This window comes from Castor canadensis, chromosome 4, assembly GCF_047511655.1.
Source record: "Castor canadensis chromosome 4, mCasCan1.hap1v2, whole genome shotgun sequence".
In the NCBI taxonomy this organism is placed as follows: Eukaryota; Metazoa; Chordata; class Mammalia; order Rodentia; family Castoridae; genus Castor; species Castor canadensis.
The window spans coordinates 50,908,547-50,925,345 of record NC_133389.1 but is presented as its reverse complement, the minus strand read 5'-3'; the positions used below and the strand labels follow the sequence as shown (position 1 = coordinate 50,925,345).

General features: G+C 37.7%; 1 protein-coding gene across 6 annotated transcripts in view; it reads left to right on the top strand.

The window, feature by feature from the left end:
* Abhd3 (abhydrolase domain containing 3, phospholipase) overlaps positions 1–7,520 on the top strand; it is a 40,900-nt gene extending 33,380 nt beyond the window's left edge. For 5 of the 6 annotated variants that reach the window (XM_074070143.1, XM_074070141.1, XM_020163556.2 and 2 more), the window contains 4 exons: positions 1,708–1,881; positions 3,689–3,737; positions 3,817–3,982; positions 6,662–7,520. In XM_074070143.1, coding sequence (XP_073926244.1) covers positions 1,708–1,881; positions 3,689–3,737; positions 3,817–3,982; positions 6,662–6,840 — 568 coding nt within the window. In that variant the 3' untranslated portion in view covers positions 6,841–7,520. The remainder of the gene's footprint in view (positions 1–1,707; positions 1,882–3,688; positions 3,738–3,816; positions 3,983–6,661) is intronic. The other variant, XM_074070142.1, reaches the window with a different exon arrangement.
* The last annotated feature ends 9,279 nt before the right edge of the window (positions 7,521–16,799 follow it).

The following is a 16,799-nucleotide window of genomic DNA, read 5'->3' as shown; positions in this document are numbered from 1 at the left end:
TGCTGTTTGTGCATTTTACCAGCTTCCCAGCAAAATCTTTTTTTTTTTTTGGTAGCAATTTACATTTTATCTTACATCATAGCAGTATTCAAAGAAAAAAAATCAAAGGACATCACAACAAAGAAAAACAATACATTTACACAGCCATGTCTATAAACTTGCAGGCTAGTTTAGAGCTGAGGTAATGCTGTTTTAGCTGTGTGGCTAAAGTAACAAAGTCCTTTAATTTAAAAAAGGTACCAGATTCTCACTTCTCTCGCTCTTTATTTTTTATTCTTCTATTTTTTTTGTTAATAATAGTACATTACAAGGCCATGAGACAATGGAACTGTAGTTCTGTCTGGAAAGAACCCTTCCAGTAGGTTAATTTTCCAAAGGGACCCTTCACATTCAACGGTTGCCGTATTATTGCTGCACCTCTGGACAGAGACGTTCACACTAATGTCTTGAGTTCCATCTAAAGACTAGACCTACCAAAACTCAAACCCTAACCTCTTTGCATTATCTTTTAAATGACTTAGTAATCCACAGTACTATATGCAAATAGTAAGTCATCATAAGGAGTAGTTTTCAAACCCAGCATGGTGGTGCATGTCTGTAATCCCAACACTAGGAGGCTGAGGGAGGAGGATTATGATGAGTTCAAGGGCAGCCTGGGCTACACAGCAAGACCCTGACTCAAAAAAAAAAAGTCATTTTCAAAACCTAGATGTCTTCTTTTCACCTAACTCTTCATCACATCTACCCTGCAAGCCATTTGAGTTAGAAAAAAAAGAATAAAGAATTTATACTCATTTCTCCTATTTCAGAAATTGAAGAAATTATGTGCAGAAAATATAATGAGAAATGGAGTTAAAGTGTCTTTTCTTTTAGTTGGCAGTGTTAAACTTAGATTCTTGATATGGTTATTCAATAAAGCAATGAAGCTCAATTTTTTTTTTTTTTTTGGTAGTACTGGGGTTTGACCTGGGGATCACGCTTGCTAGGTAGGCACTCTTCCAGTTGAGCCATTTTTCTAGTCCTTTTTTGTGTGAGGTACTTTCGAGGAAAAGTCTCACAAACTATTTACCTGAGGCTGGGGCTTCTGCCTCCTGAGTAACTAGAATTATAGATGTGTCACTGATGCCCGGCTCCAATTAAGCTCAGTTCTTGTCTCTCTTAACCAAAATAGAATTTGGATAGAATCAGGCAAATTGATAGACTAAGATGAAAATATGTGATAGGAGATAAGAGGAAGGAGTGGGAAAAGAAGTAACTTAAGTTGCTCTGCCATAACTCAGGAAGCCTAACTGTAAACTAGACACCTTCAGAGACTTGTCTTAGGGGAAGGTGCGTGGGCTTGGAATCTCAGAGGGTGAGACCCAGACAGCAGTAGTTGTTTTACAGACTCCTAGGTGATTCTGATGTGAGCTACATTTGGAGTCCACTACTCTTAGGGTGGATTTCTCTCATGTTCTCATGATTTACTTCATAGGATACATACACAGGGATAACTGTACTTGTCCCACCCACAGTACAGTCAAGTGCAAGATAAATAAATATATGGGTGTGAGGAAAGGTCAAAGACACTTGTATGCCTTTCCAAGGTAAAGGACTTAAACACTGGTTTATATTTTTCTCCTCTATAGTTAATGTGAAGTCCCTAGTTTAAAATGAGCTCTCTTGAGAGTTGTAACAAATCACCAAATTTCCTGTTTCTCATTTTAGAATGCTGCTTCTAAATTATCTGGGCAAAACTGGGCCCAAAACTCCTTTGATGGCAGCTGCAACTTTTTCAGTTGGTTGGAATACTTTTGCTTGCTCAGAGTCTTTGGAGAAACCACTGAACTGGCTGCTTTTTAATTACTATTTGACAACCTGTCTCCAGTCTTCAGTTAATAAGTAAGTCATCTTTGAAAATTGATTTTCAAATGTTTTAGATTGCATGCCCCAACAGTATAAAATTTTAAAGCATAACACTGCCAATATATGTATATTTATTTATACATTTGCATTTACTTCTGCAAAATATTCTCTATAAGTGCATTCAAAAATAAAAATTATAAGCATAAGCTAAATATAGATAGAAGCCATGTTTTCTTTCTGCATCCCAGTGCTTGTCTTGTAAGACTTACCAATTATGTGCTCCCACTTTGAAGATCACTGCTCTAAATTATTCTAAAGACAAAAGTATTAGTATAGAATGTGTTAAGTAGTGTTTGGGACTGTTTCCTTAGATTTTCTTCTTGTTGCTAATCTTGTCAGTACCTAGTTCTTTCCCACGAGTAAGGAATACCTCAGGTACTTTCAGGGTTGAATAACAAGGCTCCTTAAGCTTGTGCTTACCAGCATGACGTGTTTCACAAACAGGAGAATGCAGTTCACATGCTCAGTCTTGACTCATAGTTCTTACATTACCAAAATACTGACTGTCTTTATATTAATTTTCCTGGAATTATCTGGGTATCTTCTAACCATTAAATTGGCATGATAGCAAAAAACAATTCTAAAATTGTTTTGTGGTTGCTTTCCATGGCTCTGTTACCAGCTTTTTTTCACACACTCTACTACTGAGCCACACCCCCAGCCCTAAGCATGCATTTTTTAAGTGCACTGATAAATTTAAACTCTTAATAAAAGTATAATTAGTTTGTATGTGATTCACTGTAAACCATAGTTATTCTGGTTTAAACTTGTTTTTTTAAATTACAGGTATTGGTTATAAATATTGCTGAGTATACTAAAAATCATGTCATCATTATAGTGATGATGAATGATGTCCACCCAAATGGTTACTGAAAGTGAGCGACAACAGCAAGCCAAGCAAAGCATGGTCTGAATTGAGTATTAGTTGACGGACTTGGGGTGTAGCTCAGTGACAGAGCATGCTCTTGTCATGCTGTAGGCCCTAGGTTCAATCCCCAGCACACCAAAAATATGTGGAGAGGAGAGAGGAAGGAAGGAAGGAAAGAAGGGAGGGACGGAAAGGAGGGAGGGAGGAAGGGAGGGAGTTCACTGTGGAAAAAAATGATCTCAGGCTGGTAGAGTGGCTCAAATGGTAGAGCACCTTCCTAGTAAGCATGAGGCCCTGAGTTCAAACACCAGTACCACCAAAAAAAAAAAAGCATATAAAAACAAAAATTCTAATTTTTAGTCTTACAATTAAAAAACAATGTCTTCAGATAATTTATCCCATTAACACCTTATGACTTAGGTAAGGCCAAATTGGCTTATTAGCCGCAGTGTATAGGTATAATTTGTTATGAACAACAATTATTGTGGATCTAGTTCATTTTTCCTCAATTAAGAAAAGTAGTTTAAAAAATACATCAGAACAAACATCAATGTACTCTTCTTCCTATGTCTAATAAGCAAATGCTTGTTTGTTTTTTGTAGTACTAGGGTTTGAACTCAGGGCCTACACCTTGAGCATCCACCATCCTTTTGTGTGTGTGTGTGTGTGTGCATGTGCGTGTGATGGGTATTTTTGAGAGAGGGTCTCATGAACTATTTACCCTGGCTGGCTTCAAACCACAATCCTCCTGATCTCTGCCTCCTAAGTACTAGGATTATAGGTGTGAGCAGCTATTTTTTGTGTATCAGCTTTGTGCTCTGGGTTAGGCTATTTAGTTATTTGTCCCTATGTATTTTAGATGTGAGTAGGGTAGGAATGACCTGAATTTTTGGTTTTGAAATTCTTTCACTCCAGGCACCGGCATATGTTTGCAAAGGAAGTTGATATGGACCATGTCATGAAGGTAGGATAGAAACTTTATGTAATACCTTTATTTCCTCTTCTGAATCCAAGAATAGATATAATTTGGTTTTGTTTTTCAGGCTAAATCTATCAGAGAGTTTGATAAGCGATTCACTGCAGTCATGTTTGGGTACCAGACCATTGATGACTATTATGCTGATGCTAGTCCAAGCCGTAGACTGAAGTCAGTTGGAATTCCAGTGTTGTGCCTGAATTCTGTGGATGATGTGTTCTCACCCAGTCATGGTAAAAATAACATCAGTGTACAAATCTTGACATGAATTAACTTTTTTTTTTAATTTATTTTTTAAATTTTATTATTCATATGTGCATACAAGGCTTGGGTCATTTCTCCCCCCTGCCCCCACCCCCTCCCTGACCACCCACTCCGCCCCCTCCCTCTCCCCCCACCCCCTCAATACCCAGCAGAAACTATTTTGCCCTTATTTCTAATTTTGTTGTAGAGAGAGTATAAGTAATAATAGGAAGGAACAAGGGTTTTTGCTGGTTGAGATAAGGATAGCTATACAGGGAGTTGTATAAAATATTGTTCTTTTTAAGGAAATGCAATGATAAAAATAAAATATAAGTCATATAATGTTTTCTGCTGTGATTAAAAAAAAATTGCTAGACAGGCACCGGTGGCTCGTGCCTGTAACTTTAGCTCCTTGGGAGGCTGAGATCAGGAGGATAGAGGTTCAAATCCAGCCTTGGCAAATAGGTTACGAGACCCCATCTCCAAAATAACCAGAGCGATCTAGATTGGATATATGGCTCAAGGGGTAGGGCACCTGCTTTGCAAGCAAGAAACCCTGAGTTCAAACCCCAGTTCCACCAAAAAATAAAAACTAACTAGCCAGGCACAGTGGTTCGTACCTATAATCCCAGCACTCAGAGGCTTGAGGCAGGAGTATGATAAATTTGAGGCCAGCCTGGGCTACATAGTGAAACTCTGTCTCAAAAAACAAAACAAAACAACAACAAACAGACAGTCATAACTTAGTATCTAAATGTCTCAGCTCACATCTTAAATGTTTTCAGAGTCTTTTACCTAGTTGCTTGTGAGAGACTCAGGGAAAATTATGACTCTCAATATTTTGCTTGTTTTTGGTTTTATAAACCTTTCCTTCTTATCAAATACACTGTACTTCGAGCAGTTTTGTTACAGTATCTTTGCCTCAAGAGAACATTGTCATCACTTGGCTCCTGTTCTTAGGGTTCCTATACAGAACAACGTGCATCTTCCTTCCCTTCAGCCTGGGAGAGAACTTGAGGCTTTAGAAACAATCTTGGGAACAAATTTGGGCTAAAAGGTCATATCGAAAGGAGAGTCCCAGTACCGCCAAAAAACCCAAAACCAAGTCAGACTGAATTGAAGGGAGACAGTCTTTGTTTCTCCCCTGCATAGTGTAGAAAACATTTCTAAAATTGACTTTCCTGCTCTCTTAATTCGAGAAATATGAAATTTAATAACAATATTTCTATGCACACATCCCTCTATTGCAGCAATATAAGAAGCTTAGAAGTAACCATATTTATTCTAGCATCAATAGGCTTGCTCTCTAACTTTATTCTTATGAAATTTCAAAAAGTACTTCATGAAACTTCTTCTCATTACTTTCCCCTAATTACTACACAAAACATTTTTCCCAAGACTTCATTAAAAACAGTTATTCTCAACTGGGGGATATAGCTGAGAGGTAGAGCTCTTTCCTAACATGGGTGAGGCCCAGGGTTCCATTCCCAACACCCAAAAAATTATTCCGATTAGGTAACCAGAACTTTTAGACTCTGACTACAGATCAGAAAATGAAACTGTGAACTTTAATATCATGAGTTATATACTGATTGTTTAGCATATTTTCATTGGATTAAAAAGATCTAGAGTTTCTCCATTTTTTTTTTGATAATTCATTGGCTCTGTTACCAATAAAACTTTCCCAACATTTAGCCTGACCCAGTAGGGCAAAGTTTAAGTTCATTATTTCCTACTTTTCACAAGCCCTTAAAATAGTCTTGCCGCACTGGAAATAGTGGACAATTGTCTGCAGTCTGAGGGAACAGGCAGCCAGCATATTTCACATGACTGGTTGTGGCACAACCTTTTGTTCTTCTGATATGACTGTAACTATCAGTGTTAATTTCTGAGTAAGGCTAGGGCACGCTAAGTATTTGTGAAGCCCTGGGTTCAATGCCTACCACCAAAAAGAAAGAAAAAAAAATCACTTGTCTGAACTTTAAGCATGGGAGAAAAAGAAACAACTTTAATTCATATTCTTTAAGTTTTGTTCACATGAAAAAAAGTTGTCATTACTAGTGTATTGTATTTAATACAGCAGCTATATTTCAAAATAAAGTTTTTCTTTCTCTTAAGTAGAAATAGAAATTCAAAGGAGACTCAAAAAGAAAAATAATCTTTTATGTTTTGGGTGTTTTAACACCCAAAGATAAAAACTGTTAACATATGGGAAATTTTTATTCTATTTTTTTTTGCCTTCTGTATACATTTTTACTATATAAATCATATTTATAAGTTTGAATCTTCACACAGCCACCAATTGGCTTCAGGATTCTAACTTGATGTGGAGTTAACCAAAATCACACAGCATGAATTTACAAGTCTCAGAAAGGTGCTAAGGTTAATTTCTCAAAACTAGATTCAGCCTATTAAATTCAGCCTGTTAAATCTTTGATTGATTCTTCCAAAAATAATCGTACAGTTGATGTGACTGTAAATATGAACTGTTATAAGAATTTAGGTGGTTGATATAAATTAATAAGACCCATTCCATTTAGTCATACTCATTAAAAGTATTTGTTAATGGTGTTTTGGTTTATATTGATTAGAAATGATAAAGGTATATGCTTTTCCTCACAAAAAATAGCAATGGTTCTTTTCTCTCTCCACTTCCTCTCTTCCTCAAGCTATTCCAATAGAAACTGCTAAGCAGAACCCTAACATCGCTTTGGTCCTCACTTCTCATGGAGGCCACATTGGTTTTCTGGAGGGAATCTGGCCAAGGCAGTGCACCTACATGGATCGTGTCTTCAAGCAGTTTGTGCAGGCCATGGTTGAGCATGGACATGAACTCTCTAACATGTAGCTCTTCAGTGCGTTATATCTGAACCACCATTGTGAAGACAGCTCAGCTTAGTGCACAAATTTTAACTACTATAAATAAATCAAACAAGCCAGCAGACAGGTGAAGAGGTCCAGAATGACATGCAAAAACTACTTTTTAGGGGAACAAAACAACTTTGTAGTGGAAATTAAATATAGTTTAGAGTATTACTTATGTAGATTTTATTTTTACTATGCCTTACCAAGTATGACCTTAAATAATGTAGTGCTTACATACATGGAATTGCACTTAACCAAAACTATTATGTAAAAAAGATTTTAATTCCTCAGGGTTTTAATTTAGGCTAGTATTTTTTAGATTACTCATTTCAGGTGACTTAATGGTACTTTAATAGTTGTTAAAAAGAGATTTTGGTTACTTGAATGTAAGTTATAAGGTGGCACATTCCTAAGGGTATTTCTACTTTAATGATAACACAAAACCTGAAGTAAGATAAAATATGTGCTAAATCTCTTGTGTGCTTGAACTTTAAAAGGCAAGTGCAACAAGGTTAGACAGACTTCTATAATGCTCTTTTACTCTGATAATATTGAATTAGGGCTGACTTATGTTTTATAATGGTTATAATTTACATGCTTATTTTTAAAATAGTATATGTGCACATATATATCATTATATTAAATAAATTCTATCATTTTAAATTGTTTCCTTGTGAGTTTTTATCTACAAAAAGAGCCTGGAAAGCAATTTATGATCATTTCATTAATGCATTAGTAAGAAAAATTAAAACTGTTTTGCTTTACTGTTTCCAGAATATTGAACTCACATAATTTATATCAATTAAGGATACCTTCAACTACAGGAAAACCAACAGGGCTTAAAGAGGAATTTTTAGCTGGGGCTTGGGATGTAGCTCAGCAGTAGAATGTGTCAGCATGCACACAGCCCTGGGTTTACTTCCCTAGCACCACACACACACACACACACACTCTCTCTCTCTCTCTCTCTCTCTCTCTCTCTCTCTGTCTCTCTCTCTCTCTGTCTCTCTGTAGCTAGGTAGGGTGGGTGGGTGGGTAGATAGATAGATAGAGAACACAGCAGTTGCAGGGACTCACCAATGTCATCAAAGACACAAGCTGTTTCCTCCCTATCCTTTGCAAGATGACTAGCTATGTCCTAGACACAGGATGGCTGCTGCAGCTCCAGATACCACATTTATGTTTTGAGAAGGAAAAGGTGGAAGGAGTGGGACCAGACACATGTCTGCCCTTTTGTGAAATTAAAAGCTTTTCCAGAAGTCTTGCACTTATATCTGGTGTTAAATATCCATCCAGATTGCATGGGAGACTGGGAATGTAAGGACGTAAACTTTTCCAATTGTGATAGAGGCAGGCAAGGGAGAGGGGATTGGCAATAGTTGTCGGCTAGCCAGTTAACAGTGGTATCTTCCATATATTATCTTCTCCCTCCCTTTTTACTATTTCAATCTGTTTATAAAATACATATATATTTTGGGGGAGGGATGTTAAGATAGTGTCTGTCCATGAGGCAGAAGTCATAGTCAAGCAACATATTTTTCTTGGTTACAGTGTCACAAGTCAGGGGTGGGGCTATAGAATTACATATGTGCAAATGAGTATAGGGTCTACCCGACCTTGACTTTTTCTTTTTTTTCCAACTGGCATCATGCTTTAGCCTTTTTTTGCAGTGCTGGGGATCAGACCCAGGGCCTTACACAAGCTAGGCAAGCACTGTACCACTCAGCTGCACGCCCAACCACTTGGCATGATATTTTAAAGGTTGATCTTGTAACATCTGTCAGTTCTTGATGTTCCTTTTATGGGTGTACAGTATTCCAGTGTGTAGATATGTCACATTTATCTATCAGCTGCTAGACATTTGGGTCATTTCTTTACTATTATGAATAATGTTGCTGTGAACATTTGCATACAGTTTTTGTGAGAATGTGCTTTTCATTTCTCTTGGATACCTGGTTAGATGCTAACTCTTAGGTTTAACCCTTTAAGGAAATACTACTAGAATTTTCCAAAGCACTGCACCATTTTACATCTTCAGCAGCAATATATATGGGTCTAATTTCTCCACATACTTGTCGACACGATTTTTTTGTATTACTGTGTTAAAGAATCTGCATTGTAGGTTTCACCAAAACCAAAATATAAGCTAACATCCTGATGTTTCAAGATTTCTGCCTTGTGAACATATATATCTAAAACTTGCACTTGAGAGCTATGGAGTCTATATTATCATCAAGGATCTTTGAGGAGTAAATAGTAAATTTAGGGGGAAAATTAGAAGAAGTGAAATGAAAGATTATTTTAATACAAAGAAGTGTTAGTTCTATTGGCATCTCTTTAATCCTTCCTACAGTTTCATTAATTCCTTGTTCAAATAGTATCCTTCAAAATGCCTAAGCCAGGCACTGGTCTCTCACACTTGTAATCCTACCTACTCAGGGGACAGACAAATAGATCCATGAGACCCTATCTGGAAAAAATCCATCACTAAAAAGGGCTGGCATAGTGACTCAAGATGAAGGCCCTGAGCTCAAACCCCAGTACAGAAAAAAAAAAAAAGCGTTCCTCTGGGCTGGAATGTAGCTCAGTGGAAGATCACTTGCCTACTAGGTTCAAGGCTCTGTGTTCAATCCCAAGTATTAAAAAAAAAAAAATCAGCAGTGGCTCAAGTCTGTAATTCCAGCTACTTGGGAGGCAGATATCAGGAGGATCACAGTTTGAGGCCAGCCTCAGCAAATAGTTCATGAGACCCCCATCTCAACCAGGGTGGCATGTGCCTATCATCTCAGCTACATGGGGAAGCATAAATAGGAGAATTGTGGTCCTGACCAGCCCAGGCATAAAGCAAGATCCTATCTCAAAAGTAACCAATGCAAAAAGAGCTGGCAGAGTGGCTGAAGTGGTAGAGTGCCTGCCTTGCAAGTGTGGGGCCCTGAGTTCAAACCCCTGTACTGTCAAAAGCTAAAAACAAAACAATAAAAAAATCAGCTAGAATGCAGGATATGGAATAAAATATGCATGGGATTTTCCTTAATATATGAAAAACTCCCACAAATCAAACTATCAACAACTCTGTAGAAAATGGATAATGTGTGGAAATGTAAATAAGGTGGCTCTGAAACTTATGGACATATTCAGCCTCACCAATAATACAGATAAGTGCAAACTGAACTACTTGATAATAACTTTCTTCTCATAGATTAGCAAAAACTTCTTTCCCCCACTGCTAGAATTTGAACACAGGGCCTCACACCAGCAGATAATTTCAGAAACAGTTTTGGAGCCTGTAATCCCGGCTACTCAGAAGGTTGAAACAGAAGGATTGTGAGTTTGAGACCAGCCAAGGAAACATATTTTACCAAAATAAAAAAGTTTTGGTAAGGGTGGGGTTAATAGCACTTCTGAAAATTTTGGAAGCGCTGACATGATTCAAAAGAGTTCAGAGCCAGGGGCGGGGAGTGTGGCTGTAGTGGTGAGTGCCTGCTTAGTAACCACAGGCAGCCATATGTCCAATCCAGTTTGCTCTGGACATTTTGGAGATGGGATCTCATGAACTGTTTGGCTGGCCTTGAAGCTCAATCCTCCTGATCTCAGCCTCCAGAGTAGCCAGGATTACAGGTGTGAACCACCAGTGCTCAGACTATTTCATTCTCTTAACTATTCTCTTTTCATTTTCAATATAAAAGTGAGAAAACACAAAATTTTATTCTTAAATCAGAACTTATTACATTATCCTCTTTTGTGCATGAAAATTTTGCTTACATTTAAAAATTACTCTAAAAATGTACTTGTGCAACTCACCAATGTGTTACAAAATACAGTTTGAAAAATACTGAAATTCTAAAAACTATAGAAGGAAATCACCATTACCTATGGCAGTTGTCACATTTAGTCCTAGTGCTTCTTTACATCTGCTTTCACGCAGACCATAGGAACAGTGAGGATAGGAAACATGTCTTTGCCCTCCATTTTATCTCCTAAGGCCAACACAGTGTCTGGCTAATATTAGGTTCTCAGAGCTCAATACTTTATCATACTGGAACCTTAGACCATAGTCAGAACCTTAGATAGAACCTGCATACAAATCAGGAGTGGGAGAGGAAGGATTTCTGCAGCCTTTCTTGGAATCAGAACATCTGTTGAAGCAGTCTGTCCCTGCAGACTTCAGAGTCAAAATGGTAAAGAAAAAAAAAAAAATCTCAGCTGCTTTGAACCTAACATAGCACTTGTCACAAGATAAGCACTCAACTTTTTAGAACTTAATTTGGAGTCGGTGAGGACAATTTGCAAGGTCAGGTGATTAAAAAAAAAAACCTAGGAAATATGCTATTTTGGCTCCAGTTCTCGCTTAAAAGACAATACTTTGGCCCTAACTTTCTAAGAACAAGCCAAGACACAGAATAGAGGCTACTGTTCCTCTTTCTACGTCAATCAGCATTGACAGAGAGCGAATGCAGTGAGATTTACTGCATGTAATTGCTTCGATTGTTTTATTTATGATATTGATAGTTCTATTTTCATGGATTTTGTGCTGATAAAAGAACAATGCTTTCTGCTTTTTTCATATGTATTCTAAAGCTGTGAAATACTTGACTGCATTATTTGTCCCTATTCCCAATACTGAACCTTGGAGATACTTAATTTGGATCTATCCTTCAATCACCTACATGTAGGAATTACTTTGAGTACTGTTGTCCTAAAAAGAAATGTGAAAGACAAGGATTTGGTAAGAATAATTTACCTCTGAATTTTTTTTATTGTTTATTCATTTACTCATATGCGTATACATTGTTTGGGCCATTTCTCCTCCCTGCCCTCCCCCTCCTCCCCCTGAATATTTTTAGAGGATGATGATTGCATGAACCAAAGAAGACTTTTCTTCACTGTCGGTTAAGAGCATGACTCAATATTAATTACTAGACAATTTGTGTGTATTTGCACCTTCTATAGAGAGTAATCCCTCACTGAGTTAAATACTGACAGCCAAATCTTGCAAATAGTGCAATAATCGTATCTATTCCATCTGTACTTCAAGTTTGTTGTTTATCATATTACCAAGGGCTCGGTACCAGCTGTGTATCAAGACAGGCTTAATGGATCTCAGTGATCACAACAGTATTATTTTTCACTTATGACTGTCAGCCTAACAATTGTTGTGTGTAAAATTTAAATAGCCCATTTATTTGCTTTACCTATGGGCAGACAAGCATTTCATATTTTTTTTCTGTTTTTCCAAAGTCAAAATGAAACATGCATGATACTTAATTCCTAGACCCAAAATAGAGTTTATTTCTTCTAATGCCATACAGATGTCAGACATTTGAACTTTGGAACTGCTAGGTTTTCTATTTAAAGGGACACTTGGAGAAACATGCTAAAGAATGTATATATATATGGAAGGATATCCTTCCATATCTAATTCCAACCATCTAAGCAGAACTCAAAGAACTTGTTGATAAGCACAAATTGATACTATGAGTATATGCAAGGTGCTTATAGTTCACCGTGCCATGGATATTTACAATCATAGTTTTCTTTTTTTACTTTAATTTTATTGTTTTTACATTTATATGATCATAGTTTTCGTCAGCACTATTACTAAAGAGAACCAAATCACTAGGAATTGCCCAGGCTGGCAAAAGTCTTCTGATTCATAAGCTCATAATATACTTTTGTTTTGGCAGTACTGATGTTTGAACTCAGGGCCTGTGCTTGTTAGGCAGGCGCTCAACCCCTTGAGCCATGCCCCTAGCCTCATAAATACAATTTTAAGGTTTATTACATTACAGATCATATGTTTTTCTCAAATTGAACAGAGTATTTAGAATCTATACATTTGCTTGAACAACTGAACAAAGGGGACTTAGGTTTGGACTGGAGGGTTAGAACATTTTTCAGTTACCTATTTTGAACCAACTAGAAGGCACCTGGCAAAAAGAGTTGGAAAGTCTAGTTTTTAGAAAAGCCCTCTCCCACTCAGAAACCTTAAGTTGAAAGCACTATGAAGTGATGCTAAGTAATGTAACATTTTCAGTCATATGTACCTTTTCTTTTTCTCTCCATAGACTTTCTCTCCATTTCCCCTACTGCAAGTAAGATACGGCTCACATAAATGAATCTAATTGTTTAACTAAGGCCAGTTTCTATATAGGCAAAGACAATACTTATCTGTTGTATATGGCACTGATATTGAGAAATCTTTCCCTCATGCTTCACCTTACCTAACACTTTGAAATGGATCAGTGGACTATAATCCCAGTCTTAAGAAAGCTCAGAGCAGCTGACCTATAGCCTACTTTTTTTTTTTTTTTTTTTTTTTTTTTTGAGAGGATCTTCCACCTCTGAGTGCTGGGATGATAGAAGTGCACCACCAGGCCTGGTTCTATAACCTCAGTTCTATAACCTGCTTTAATAGTAGGAAGGTTAAAAGTTTAGAATCTAAATTAGTTCACTCAAAGGTAAGAGTTAAGTAGAACAGCAGTAATATTCACTGGTCATTTTAGGTGAACTAGCTGTTTTGAAGAGAGGGGTCACATGATTCTACAACCCTGAACTCTCTATCATGGCCAAATTTACATGAAAAATTAATACTTGTGGGATGGGGAGGCTGAGGGGGAGAGACGATGGGGGCAATGTAAATAATGTACAGTTTAAGTCTAATCCGAATTATCACTATGAATCCCCCCCTGTATAGTGAACTATAGCCTAATAAAAATTTATAATAAAAAATTAATTTCTAGAGCTGGGCACCAGTGGCTCATGCCTGTAAATCCTAGCTACTCAGGAGGCTGAGATCAGGAGGATCGAGGTTCCAAGTCAATCCTAGGGAAATAGTTTGAGACATCCTATCTTGAAAAAAACCCATCAAAAAAAAAGGGCTGGTTAAGTGGCTTAAGCAGTAGGAGCACCTGCAAAAAAAAATTTAATTACTGGAATCAGTCTGTTAGACTAGCATACACTATTTTTATCTGAACAGTACAATGGGTTTTTATTTTATTTTATTGTTTTTGAAAAAAACCCAAAAAACAAAAAAACCTGAATTTGGAATACAAAGATCAGATAGAATTTCCCGTTTCACTTAAGAGTTGTGAGACCTGGGCAAAAACACTTAACCTCTCTCAACTTTTAGTTTTATCATCACAAAAAGGTATAACATGCCATGTTATCACTGGGGCTTATTATAAGGACCAAATTAAATCAAGTATATGACAATGTTTATTAACCAGCAAAGCATATAAAAGTACAATTGGTTACTATTACTGACAAGGATTAATAATTATGAGATTAATATTTATGAGGCTTGATTTCTGAGGGTCAATTAAAAGGAATTCATAATAACTAAAATCTACTGACCTCTCACTTTATGCAAAATATTATTGAAATGCTTTACAAAGCTGGGGCTATGGTGCATGCCTGGCCCATAATCCTAGCTACTCAAGAGGTTGAGCCAGGATTGTTAGAGCCCGGGAGTTCAGGGCCAGCCTGGGCAACATAACAAGTCTCCATCTCTAAAAATAAATAAGAAAGTGTTTCACATGTATTTGCTATTTTAATCCATTCAACATACCTTTCATGTCTGAAAGTTGTCAGAAAACTGAGACACAAAAAGTTTAAGTAGCTTGTCCACGGTCACTCAAAGAGTGAAGGACAGAGTCAGTATTCAAATTCAGAGTCTGACTCCAGGACTACCCCCACAGGTACCCGCCTCCCCTTTTTTTTTGAGACAGGGTCTCCCTATATAGCCCATCTTGCCTTGAACTTGAGCTCCTCCTGCCTCAGTCTTCCAAATGCTGGGATTACAGGTATGTGCCTTATGTATTTATTTCTTTTGCAGGATTCCCCTTTTAAAACACTACGTCACAGTGTATATGAAACTGCAAAGAACACAAGAACGAAAGCAGTAAGAGCCATGTGCTGGTGGCTCGTGCCTATAATCCTAGCTATTTGGGAGACAGATTAGGAGGATCGTGGTTCAAGGCCAGCCTAGGCAAATAGTTGAAGAGACCCCCATCTTCAAAATAACCAGAGCAAAATGAACTGGAGGTGTGGCTCAAATGGTAGAGCACCTGCTTTGCAAGTGCAAAGCCCTGAGTTCAAACCCCAGTCTCATCGAAAAGAAAAAGAAAGAAAACAATATGCCAACTATGAAGGGGTTTTTTTGTTATGTTTTGTTTTTGGTGGGACTGGGGTTTGAACTCATTCATGGCCTTGTGCTTACTACATAGGTGCTCTATCACTTGAGTCATGCTCCCAGCCCCAGCTGTGAAGATTGTTTTTTTTGCGGTTCTTTTTTTTTGGCAGTACTGGGGTTTGAACTCAGGACTTCACACTTGCTAGGCAGGAGCTCTATCACTTGAGCCACTCCACCAGCCCTTTTATGTGTTGGGTATTTTCAAGTTAGGGGCTGGATTTGAACCGTGATCCTCCCGATCTGAGTAGCTAGAATTACAGGTGTGAGCCATCAATGCCTAGCTATTAAGTATTCTTGACAAAGAATTTAAACTTGAAGATCAATCCCACTAGGTCAAACCTCCAGCTTGTAACAAATTCAGGGAGCATGCTAAAAGATAATATGGGGGTGCAATCAGCAAATGCAGAATTCAGGAGACTTTATAAATTGCAAGGAAAAAAAAGAACACCAGATGGAATAAGAAAACAAATCAAGCTGGTGGAGTGGCTCAAGGGATAAAAGCACCTGCCTGGCAAGTGTGAGGCCCTGATTTCAAACCCCAGTGCTGCCAAATAAAGAAAGCTAATCAATTGTAAGAATATCATTATGAATGCTGGGTGCTGGTGGCTCACTCCTGTAATCCTAGCTACTTAAGAGGCAGAGATCAGGAGGATCGTGTTTCAAAGCCAGCCCCAGGGAAATAGTTCTACAGACCCTATCTCGAAAAACCCATCACAATAAGGGCAAAATAGTTTCTGCCAGGTATTGAGGGGGTGGAAGGAGACGGAGAGGGTGGGGGAGGGGGGGAGAAATGATCCAAGCATTGTATGCACATATGAATAATAAAAAAAAATTTAAAAAAAAATCACAAAAAAGGGCTGGTGGAGTGGCTCAAGTGCTAAAGAGCCTGGCTAACAAGCACAAGGCCCTGTGTTCAAGCCCCAGTACCCAAGAAAAAAATTTTTAAAGAAAATTATCATGAGATGACTGGATAAATTTGAATACTGCCTGGATAATTTAAGACAGAATGATATGTAGCTTTTTTGTTTTGTTTTGTTTTTGCAGTACTGGGGCTTGAACTCAGGGCCTTCACCTTGAGCCACACCACTAGCCCTCTTTTTGTGAAGGGTTTTTTGAGATAGGGTCTTGCAAACTATTTGCCCACGCTGGCTTTGAACCATGATCCTCCTAATCTCTGCCTCCGAAGTAGCTAGGATTACAGGCATGAGCCACCGGCACCCAGCTTGTAGTTATGTTTTTGAAAACAGCCTTTCAGAAATACATACTGAAACACTTATAGATGGAATGTTGCAGAGGTTTGCTTCAGAATAATCCAGTGGGTCATGGTTGGTGTGGGAATGGGTGGTAGTAGAGATGAACAAGATTGGCCACAAGTCTATAATTGTTGAATATAGGTGGCTCAATGTGCCATTCTATTTTGTGTATGTTTGAAATGTACAGCCACACTAAAAAATGAAAATATAAATGTTGGGGGCAAGTGACACAACACTTGCCTAAAACTGAGTTCAAACCTCAGTACTTCCAAAAATAAATATGAAAATGACATATAATTCTAGTGGAGGATACTTATTTCCAAAAGAATATAGTCACCATCTATCAGCCCATTTCAAAATTCTGCTGAGAGAACTGGTGCTGCAATATACTAAAAACCTTACTATTAATCAAACAGCTATCAGTCATACCTTTAAAGTGCTGGGAGATACTCTGTTACACTTGTTCTATGATAAGCTCCTGTGCTCTCTGACACATAT